Source organism: Notechis scutatus, chromosome 14 (assembly GCF_049901735.1).
Source record: "Notechis scutatus isolate UNSWTSFEM ecotype Mainland chromosome 14, rNotScu1.2, whole genome shotgun sequence".
In the NCBI taxonomy this organism is placed as follows: Eukaryota; Metazoa; Chordata; class Lepidosauria; order Squamata; family Elapidae; genus Notechis; species Notechis scutatus.
The window spans coordinates 8,028,316-8,039,501 of NC_142022.1; the positions used below are offsets into that span (position 1 = coordinate 8,028,316).

Genomic DNA, 11,186 nt, shown 5'->3' on the forward strand with positions numbered 1-11,186 from the left:
TAGCCTATGTGAACTTTCAACTCCCATGCTGGCTGGGGAATTCTGGGAACTGGAAAAGCCTGCATTTAAGGTGGTCGAAGCTGGGATCTCAAAAGCCTCAATACAGATATTTTTGTGTTCCCCCTTCACCCATGCAGATGTTAGCAGCTGTTCTCAAGAGAGCCTCATCTGGCTGGAATGGGGTGACATACTAAGCCAAAACCAAACCACGTTTGCCAGGGCATCCTGGTTTGCAAAGCCAACTGACCCAGTTTGAGCCTTGGCGGGGAGAATATATATATATTCCAATTAAATGTGCGTGTGTGTGTGTGTAATATATATATATCATATATATATATATTTCATATACATACATAACATACATTTATTTTTGGACTTTTCGACACAAGGACAAAGAGAAGCGGGGCCTTTTGTTGCAACCCAAACGTCCAGTATAACATCGAAACCCAACACCTTTTGGAACCCTCAAACAGACTTGCTCTTCTCTTCGCTCTCACCCACAGAAGACCCACCCTACCCACTGGGCGGGGTGGAGACACCTCGACTGCATTCGCTGAGTTCAATACACAGCCCATCGGGACAAAAACCGCGTCCCTCCCACGCCGCCGGCGGGTCCTTTTCCCCGCACGGGGGGGGGGGCAGACCCTTTCACTCGAGAACCGGAATTGTAACCTCCCACGCCCCGACCGCCTCTTGGGAGCGCAAGCGACCTCGCGGAAGACGGCTGCGTGAAGCGTAAGAGGGCGGAGCCAGCGGGGAGGAGGCGGGGCGTGGCCACACACAGTCGGCGCCGTCGCCATTTTGTCCGCCTCAGCGGGCGGGAAGATGAGGCGGGGGAGCGCGCTCCGTCGCGTGAGGGAAAGCCAGGCCCGTTGACGGCCCCCCCCGCGAGGGGTCCCGAAGGCCTCTGAGGCGGGATGGAGCCCACCGGGCCTCGGGGCCCGGCTGGAGTCGTCTCCGGCCCGCCTGCGGGGCAACCCCGGGAGTACAAACTGGTGATGTTGGGCGCCGGCGGGGTCGGGAAAAGCGGTACGTGAGGCGGGGAAAAGCCGGATGTGGGCCTGGAGGGCTTCGTGCCCGCGGAACTCCCTGACACTAGAAGCCCCAAAGCCCCTCTGGGAAAGAGTTTTGCAGCTCCTGGACCTGGGGAGGGAGCATTAAGCCTTGCCCTTCCCACTTCTGTGGCCTTGAAAAAGAGATCAAGAGTGCCCGCGGAACTCCCTGCCACAAGAAACCCCAAAGCTTTTCGAGGGAGTTGAAGGAACTAAGCCCCTCTCCCCACTTTTATGGCTTTGAGAAAGGGCAAGGAGGGGGGGGGAAGGGCCAGGCTGGGCCTTGAGGGCTTAGTGCCCGTGGAACTCCCTGCCACTAGAAGCCCTAAAGCTCTTCTGGGAGGAAGCTTGCATCCTATAAGGGCCGGGGTGGGGGGCTGAAGAACCTCTCCCCAGATAGATTAGATTAGAGATAGATAGATAGATGGATGGATGGATGGATGGATGATTGATAGATAATGTAGATAGATGAATGATATTAATAGATGATTGATAGATGGTAGATGATTGATAGATAGATGATAGATAAAATAGATGATAGATAGATAATTGATGTATTTAGATGAATGATATTGATAGATGATTGATAGATGGTAGATAGATGATAGATGATTGATAGATGATTGATAATAGATGATAGATAAAATAGATGATAGATGATTGATGATATGTAATAGATGATTGATAGATGGTAGATAGATGATAGATGAATAATGATAGATAGATGATTGATAGATAGATGAATGATAGATAGAAATAGATGATAGATAGATGATTGATGTAGATAGATGAATGATATTGATAGATGATTGATAGATGATTGATAGATAATAGATGATAGATAAAATAGATGATAGATGATTGATAGATAATAGATGTAGGTAGATGAATGGTATAGATAGGTGATTGATAGATGATAGATGAATAATATAGATGATTGATATAGTTAGATGAATGATAGGGTGATAGATGATTGATAGATGGTAGATAGATGATAGATGTAGATAGATGAATGATATTGATAGATAGATGATTGATAGATAGATGATTGATAGATAATAGATGATAGATAAAAAAATAGATGATTGATAGATAATAGATGTAGGTAGATGAATGGTATAGATAGGTGATTGATAGATGATAGATGAATAATATAGATAGATGATTGATAGATATAGTTAGATGAATGATAGTGATAGATAGGGAGATAGTGATATAGGTAATGATAGATTGATAGATGATTGATGTTAGAGTGATAAGGTAGAGGCAATTAAGATATATATAGTATGGAGAGGAGCCAATTAAGAGATACACATGCACGCATATATACATATATATACATACCGGTATGTGGGTGTTTATGTGTTTGTGTATGTACTGTAGTGTGTATATATGTATATATATGTAAGTAAGTTTTTGGCTGGGTGTGTTGCAGAAAGGTTTACCTTAATAAAAGGGGAATAATTATTGGCCGAAACCCCCATATTTATTCCTGAGAAGGTTTTTGTGATAACCTTTTGTGTTTGATTTACACCCAGAAGACCTGCCATTATTGTTTTGGGTGGAGCCATGTGTTTACTCTCAAAACATACTGGGAGCCTTTTATTATAATTGTATTTATTATTTATAGCCAAAAGTCCTTCAGATGTTATTTTGGGTGAAACCACATGTTTACTCTTGAAACTGATACATTGGGAGCTTTTTATTATAATTGTACTTATTTATAGCCAGGAGATCTGTGATTTTGCGCTGTAACCATGTGTTTAATTCCAAGATTGATATGCCAGAAACTTTTTATGATTGAATGTTTTTTATGTACAGCCTGAAGACCTGTGTATTTGTTATTTTGAACTGAAACTATCTATTTATTCCTAAGATTGGCCCAGCAGAAACTTTTATGAGAATTGTGTTTATTTAGAGCTGGATGGTGTAGGGTGACTCCAGGCAGCTTAAATAAGACTGATAAAATGCAGAATGGAATGTATAGAATTGACTCTGAATTTGGGTAGTCAAGGCCCGTGTTTTGAAATTGCTTGCTAGCAAACTGTCAACGGATGGAGCTCTAACCTGGCCAAACTAAAGATCCCAGTAAGATAGTTGCTGGGGACTGGTCAAAATAAATTTACAACCTCTGGTCAAAATCTTCTCCCATGCACTGTCTCGGAGCAATCTCCATTTTCGCTCTCCTTGTTTGGTGTTAAACCTGCTTCTTTCTCCCTTACAGCCATGACCATGCAGTTCATCAGTCATCGTTTCCCAGAAGACCACGATCCCACCATTGGTGAGTGGGTCTGGGTGCTGCTTCACCCCTTTTTACTTAGGGGAGGCTTGTCTAGCTGGGTTTGGTGGGAGTTCCTGCCTATCTCAAATCCTCCTGTAAAAATGTTGGATTTCAGTTGACTGAAAGAGAAGAGGCTTTATAATCTATGAAAGAATTACAAGAAGTCCATCCTGGCTGTTTTGGCCTAGTCCTCTGGGAAGTTTTTTTTTTTTTTGCTTCCTGTCTTCTTTTCTTGGCAAACCTCCTCTTGAGATTTCAAGCTGCACGGCCTTCAGTTGTTGTTTCAGCGACCGGGCTGAGAAGCCACTTCTGACATTGCACTCTTGATAAGGAAAATGCACTTGTCTGTGGATAAGTTGCGAGGAACAAATGACTTTTGTGCTCGATGCATCCCTGTGTAGGAGGAGCTAATGATGAACCCTGAATAAAGAAACCGAAACTTTAGGATTCAAGGAACTGTTAACTTTCTATTACAGCAACTCAAAAAATGTAGGGGGTTGGTACTTCTACACGTGCTCCTAGAATCACAAAATAAGATACCGCCAAAATGCCCGTAGAATGCAAACAATTGACTATTGTGTTAAGATGCTGGGACTCTTCCTCATAATCGTGTCTAATCTCAAGGGTCAGGTGGGAAGAATCAGGACCGGATGCTCAGTTTCAGTTAAGATGATTTATTGCTCAGGCCTATACCCAAGAATCTAGTCAACTCACAGGCCAGCACTAAATGGATGGTAGATAAGAGTTAAGGGAATTCAAAAGAGGTTGGACTTGGAGCATTTGTGGACATGTAAGGATTCTAGGCCAAGTTCTGTCTTGACTCTGCCCCCAGCTCTGCCTTCTCCTCTGACACAGCCCACCCTCACCATATCCATTTATGAAATAAAAATGGCATCTTGCAAGGTCAATTAAGCTGGCTGGTCTTCTCGGTTTAGCCAAATCCGTTTGTAATCCAGGCAGCAAAAGTGTTCCTGTTGATGCGTTCAGGAAAATCATACTTGCACAGTGCCCCCAAAGACCTCTGCATGCCCCCCCCCCCAAAAAAAATTCATTAATCTTGAATGTGAACACCTATGGAAAAAATTTGAAGACCCTATTATCTGGCCTTTTCTGACTGCGTGTCTCCCTGTAGAGGATGCTTACAAAATGCGGATCCGGATTGACGACGAACCTGCTAATCTGGATATATTGGACACTGCAGGCCAGGTATTTGACAACCATGTAGCCTTTCCTGTCTTTCTCTCCCCCCCCAGGCTTTAGTGATTTCTCAACACTTCCACCTCTTGGGGTGGATGCATGTCATAGTTTGCATGCTTTGTATGGAAAACAGTCTCTTAGTGAATTCCTGGTGGAGGCCAGAATTGAACTGGGCACTCGGCTTACATAGTTCGGCTGCTTCTTTTGTCACCGTCATTAAATGATATTTTTAAAAACTTATTATATTCTGGAAGCCCAGCTGTTTCCTGCACTTTGCCAGCCTCAAAAAAATCTTGCAGGAAGAAGCTTGCTGAAAGCTCTTTGGCTGGCAACCAAAAAAAAAAAGAAACATATTTTCCCTTCCCACAGGCCGAATTCACTGCTATGAGAGACCAATACATGCGAGCCGGCGAGGGGTTTATTATCTGTTACTCCATCACGGACCGCCGAAGTTTTCATGAAGTCCGGGAATTTAAACAGCTCATCTACCGTGTCCGGCGTACAGATGAGACTCCGGTTGTTTTGGTCGGCAACAAGTCTGACCTGACTCAACTCAGGCAGGTAAAAAGACTTGAAACGCAGACGAGATTTACCAGTAGTCCTCGGCCTATGGCCACGATGTGAGCCCCAGATTTCTGTTGTGAAGCGAGACCTTAAGTGAATTTTATTCTCATTTTATGACCTTTCTTGCCACAGTTATTAATCAACGTGGTTCTTAAGTTAGTCACACGGTTGTTAAGTGAATCTGGCTTCCCCATTGACTTTGGCCGGTCAAAAGGTCGCAAATGGGGATCACGAGATCCCCGGGACCGTCATCAATACAATCCAAGTGTCTTGCGTTTTGATCACATGACTGTGGGGGATGCTGCAACTGTCGTCAGTGTGGAAAACGGCCCTAAGATACTTTTTTCAGTGCCGTAACTTTGAACGGTCACTAAATGAGTGTTGTAAGTCGAGGGCTACCTGTACTATTTGTGCATCAGAGCATAAATCAGGTATTCCTAGCTGTTCTGGCACATAGATGTATCAAAATTCTTGAAAAGTCATTCTATTTCCAATTAAAATACTAGTGTCAAGACTCCGACATGCACCCCCATTCAGATCGTAAGTCTCTAGCCACATCACTCAAGAGTAAAAAAAAAAAATGATTTATTAGGAGTTGACATGTCGGCGTTTCCGGGTTGCAGCTGACTTGACACATCATTCATTTCCCCCTTTTCCCTGGTCTTCCTTCCACCCCCTGGATGTATATTCTGAAATGAGACACATCCATAGCCAAGAGTCACCAATCATGCTCTCCAGTAATAATCTTGCGTGCCAACAGCTTTGGCTGCCTAGCGATTATCTGAAGCATTTAAGGAATGCACTGCTTTCCCCTCCTCCCTTTCAGCTGGCAACTAAAAGGACCAAAGGAGTATTTTTTTAGTGGACAACTAGATTCTACGCCAGTTACTTTCTAGCCGTTTAGAACAACCTCACCAACAGCATCAGCTAGCACGTTGACTAAATGAGCTCACGTAAGTCGAGGACTGCCCTCACATTTTATTTCCCTCACTGTCCCTCCCCCCCCCACTCCCCTTGCATGCCCTTTCTTGCTCCAAGGTCTCCAAGGACGAAGGCTCGGCGCTGGCCCAGGAATTTGGCTGCCCCTTCTTCGAGACCTCCGCCGCCTTCCGCTACTACATCGACGACGTCTTCCACACCCTGGTCCGCGAAATCCGACGGAAGGAGAAGGAGATCGTCATGGCGCTGGAGAAGAAGTCCAAGCCGCGCCCAAGCGTTTGGAAAGTCTTGAAATCCCCTTTCTGCAAGAAGAAAAACTCCGTCACCTGAAAACAACCCCCCCCACCTCCTCTCATCCCACCCCCCCCACCCCAAAAGGCCTCCCACCGTAAAACCAGGTTTTAAAATTTTCACTCGGGGCGTAAGGGGTGCCGACAGGCCTCGTCGCAGCGAGGAACAACCGCGCAGCCTCTTTTAACTCTTCTTTTTTTAATTTTTTTTTTGCTGTGGCGTCTTGTTTCTCGTGCCGCCTCTTTGGTGACAGCCGCTTCCCTCTTTCCTGCCCTCGTGTGGGAGCACCCAGAAAATGGAGCTAGGGATTCCATGGCAAAGTAAGAACTTCCCTGTGGTTTGCGCCACTTTTGAACAGGAGAAGGGAGCGGGAAGGGAACCTCGGAGGTCTTCTAGTCCAACCCCCTTGCTCAAGCAGGAAACAGGGAGTTAGTTACAGCTGCAAGGCCCCACAGCCATCCTGGGGGAGTTGTTTATTCGTCTTGCAGAAAAGTTACACGGGATTTAAGGCGGGGAAGGATGTTCAGAAGTCACAGTCGCGGATCCAAGTTGGAATGGGAACCATAAAAATGTCACAGGATTGGGATGATTCACGTCGGATTCCATCACTTTGGAGAAAGAGAGAGAGAGAGAGAAATGGTAGGAAGGGATGCGGAGAGGCAGTTAAGGGGACGTGATTAATTGGAGGTGTAAAGTTGTAGCATGGTACAGAGCAAGTGGTAAACTGAATTTTGGGAGGTGAGTTTGTAAGCCTCCGTTGGCAGAGAAGAGTGGTAAGGCGTTGACTCCTCTTGTGCGAAGACCGGGGTCAAATTTGTAGCGTTAACTCAACAAGGCGTGAGTTGGTTTGCAGTCTTGAGAAAGATTTTGCCTGCACTGAGCCAAAGGGGCCAATCTGCTTTTCTCAATTAAAGAATTTGGGTCAGGTTTTTTTTTCCATCCTGGAGTGCCTTGTGGATGGATCCCCCCACCCCCCAAAATGGAGTCCACAGGAATGAATAGGGAGGTTTGGCTAGAGAGGCTGGCAGGTGGAATGAGAGAGGCTCACCTGGAATTGGAAGAGTCTGAGTAAGGCCCTTAGTTGAAGGTAAGAGGTGTGTGTGTGTCTCAGAGGTCTTGAAATCCCCTCCCCCCCCAAAGTCAGTCTCTTAAATTTTGTGAACCTTGACAAAAGAACCTGCTTTAAATGGAATTAACTCTTTAAAAAAAAGGGGGTTTTTCCAGGCTGCGTGTCGGGTCTGGGTCCTTCCTTCCTGTTTTAGTAGCCATGTGACGTTTCTGGGGCCATTTTTTTACAAAGTGTTTGTAATTGTTCTGTGTGGTTTACAGGGAGTCAGGAAACGGAAGGCCTTGCCGAGTGTCCCTGTTTAAAGAAGGAGAGAAAATCATGGAAACTGGGTTTTTATTTTATTTTATTACTTTCCTGAGAGACTGAATGAGCCTTAGATATTTCTCCTAAGTAAATTTTTAATGACGTTGGATTTTCAAATGTTACCGGTTATAGTGTTTGATATACATATGTATTTATAGACTCTGAGGAACTTGGTAGTTGGAGAAGAGGAATATTGCATTCCATTTAGCAAGAGCTATTTTTGAATGTATTTTATTGACTGTAGCAATATACGGTATATTTAAAATTAGTAAATTAATGTTACGAACAATGCTGGATACTTTCCATAGCTATTAATTTAGAAGCAGATTAAACCTAATTTTAATGTTTATATGATCACATAACAGTATAATGTGGTAGATACATCAGGGTTTGCTTGTTTGTTTTTTTTAAAAAGAGATTACAGTAGTTCAGGGTAAATAACATTGCTAACTTCTGTGGCCGAAGGTGTCACAATTTCAGTTCTGTGTTGTTTTTACTTTTCAAGTTCTCATTCCAGAAAAAAAATAAATGTATGACTTGAAGCAAGAATGAATTGTAGTGGATTCAAAGCCTGCTGTTTAAGCCAAATTTTAAAAATAAAAAAAGCAGCTTTCTTAATTTGTGCCTTAGCAGAATTCATTATTTTGTGGTGCTAGTAGTGAAATCTTGTTTTTTCTTTCTTTCCTAGCATGATTACATCTGAATTTTAAGCACTTTCTTTTGACACAATTTCTGTCTTTGGTTCACATATATATTGCACTTGATACAATAAATATTTTTTTAAGCCTTAGCTTCTGTTTCTTTAACTTGAAAGTTGACGACAAAAATGTATGTTAACGCTGGGCGTGAAAGAGAGTGGAAGAAGAATTGTGTAATTGTGAGTTGCCAATCCTGGAAATCGACACAGCAACAAGTTTAAAATTAAAACTCAAGTATCAACCATTCATTTGCCACAAAAAATTCTGTAATCCTTATAATACAGGAGTCTGCAACCTTTAATAGACTCCTTGGGCAGTGTTTTTTTTTTTTTTTTACAATTTTTGGTCAGCTATACAGGGAGTCCTCAACTTATGACCATAATTGAGCCCAAAATTTCTGTTGCTAAGTGAGACTTGTTGAGTTTTACCCCATTTTACAACCTTCCTTGCCACTGTTGTTAAGTGAATCACTGCAGTTCTTAAGTTAGTAATCCAGTTGTTAAAGTGAACCTGGTTTCCCCATTGAGTTTGTCAGAAGGTCGCAAAAAGGGATCACACGGCCCCCGGAATACTGAAACTGTCACAAATACGAGTCAGTTGCCAAACTTCCTGAATTTCGATCATGTGACAACGGAGACGCTGCCATAGTTGTGTGAAAACAGATGTAGGTTGCTTTTTTCAGTGTTGTAGTTTTGGTTGCTAAATGAACCGTTCTAAGTCGAGGACTAACTACTATATGGGAGATTAATTTTGTGCATCAGAGGAACATCAGGATAAATCGAATATTCCTGATTGTCCCAGCAGATACATCGAAATTCTTGAAAAGTAACGAATTATAGGGAGGCTCCTGGGTGCTTGATAACTATAAAGTTCATGATAACATAAAATATAGTTAATCATATTTCAATCTAAGCTGCTAGAATCTACGCCAGTCGATTTCTTGGTAGTTGGCTGTTTAGCACAATCTCACAAAGGCTGTCATGAGCTAGGCCAAATTATTTTAAAAACATTAAATGAAAAAAAATGTATTTTGGGGGGGAATCAACGACATCCAATGCAGGAAGCATGTCCTGAGTTAAAAGTGTGTGTGCTTGTCTTTGTGTGTACGTGTGCATAAACAGCCACCAATCCAGTTGTTTTCTATTGCTCATATTCAGTGATAGATAGATAGATAGATAGATAGATAGATAGATAGATAGATAGATGATAAGATAGATGATAGATACTGTAGGTAGGTAGGTAGATACTGTAGATAGATGATATTGTAGATAGATTATAGTGTAGATAGATAATAGATGATTAGATGATAAGATAGATGATAGATACTGTAGGTAGGTAGATAAATAGATTGATAGATAGTGTAGATAGATGATACTGTAGATATAGTGCAGATTGATGATAGATGATGGTGTAGATAGATTATAAGATGATTAGATAGATGATAAAATAGATACTGTTAATTAGGTAGGTACTGTAGATAATACAATAAATGATAGATTAGGTAGGTAGGTTGATCGATAGATACTGTAGAGAAGATGATAGTGTAAATAGATTATAAAATAGATGATTAGATAGATAAATGATAGATACTGTAGGTAGGTAGATACTGTAAATAGATGATAGACATAGATACACTAAATGATACTGTAGGTAGGTAGATAGATATATACTGTAGATAGATGATAAGATACTGTAGATATAGTGTAGATAGATGATAGTGTAGGTTAAGATAGATGATGATTAGATAGATGATAAGATACATAATAGATACTGTAGATAGAGACTGCAGATGGATTATAGTGTAGATAGATGATAGTATAGATAGATAAGATAGATGATTAGATAAATACTGTAGATAGGTAGATACTGTAGATAGACATAGATACAATAGATAGATACTGTAGGTAGGTAGGTAGATTAATAGATACTGTAGATAGTGTAGATAGATGATAGTTTAGATGATAAGATAGATAGATAGATAGATAGATAGGCAGGCAGGCAGGCAGGCATAGATGGATGGATGGATGGATGGATGGATGGATGGATAGATAGATAGATAGATAGATAGATAGATAGATAGATAGATAGATAGATAGATAGATAGATATTTTAACCGAAGAGGGCAGAGACACCCCCTTGGCCCTTCTGTTTTCCTTACAGCCTTGCTGGCAAAGAAAACCAAAATCCTTTGTTGGCTTAAAAAGCTCAGGCTTTTTGCTCGGAGTGGAGAAGAAAACAAACCTTTCCCCATCTCTCCTGGGAGTTTGGTGGCTTTTGTCATGGAGGTGGCGGCGGCTGGCAAAGCAGCGGAAGGATGAGGTAATGGTTTTGTTGTGAGGCTGCGCGCCGGACGGGGGGGGGGGAGACGACACACTGAGTGGGAGATGCTTTTGTGATGGGCAGAATTGCCAAGGCTGCTAAAGGCCGCTTGGTGGCACAGCCGGGAGGCGAGCTTGCAAAACAAGACCCATGGTTTAAGCCACCTCCTTGCAACAGCGGGGAAAAAAATACCTGGGAAGGTTTAGCGGGCAGAGCAGGGAAAATAATAGTAAAGCCAACTTGGTCCCTGTTTTAGCATTAACAAAGGAGACGGAAGCCTCCCTCCTGTTTTATCTTCCCTGCAACCCTAAAGAGAATTAATTTCCATTTTTTTAAAAAAAAAAATCTTCATTTCGGTAGCGAAGAAGCTTCTTGGAGGAATAGAATAGCAGAATTGGAAGGGACCTTGGAGGTCTTCTAGTCCAACCCACAATGCTCAGGAAGGAAACCCTTCTACGCCAGACGAGAAGCGA

General features: G+C 42.5%; 1 protein-coding gene across 1 annotated transcript; it reads left to right on the forward strand.

The window, feature by feature from the left end:
- Positions 1–776: 776 nt before the first annotated feature.
- RIT1 (Ras like without CAAX 1) lies at positions 777–6,426 on the forward strand. The gene is made up of 5 exons (XM_087943634.1): positions 777–1,029; positions 3,277–3,333; positions 4,466–4,539; positions 4,900–5,091; positions 6,133–6,426. Exons 1-5 carry the CDS (start codon positions 918–920, stop codon positions 6,361–6,363), a joined length of 666 nt encoding a protein of 221 aa, XP_087799760.1. The 5' UTR covers positions 777–917; the 3' UTR covers positions 6,364–6,426.
- The last annotated feature ends 4,760 nt before the right edge of the window (positions 6,427–11,186 follow it).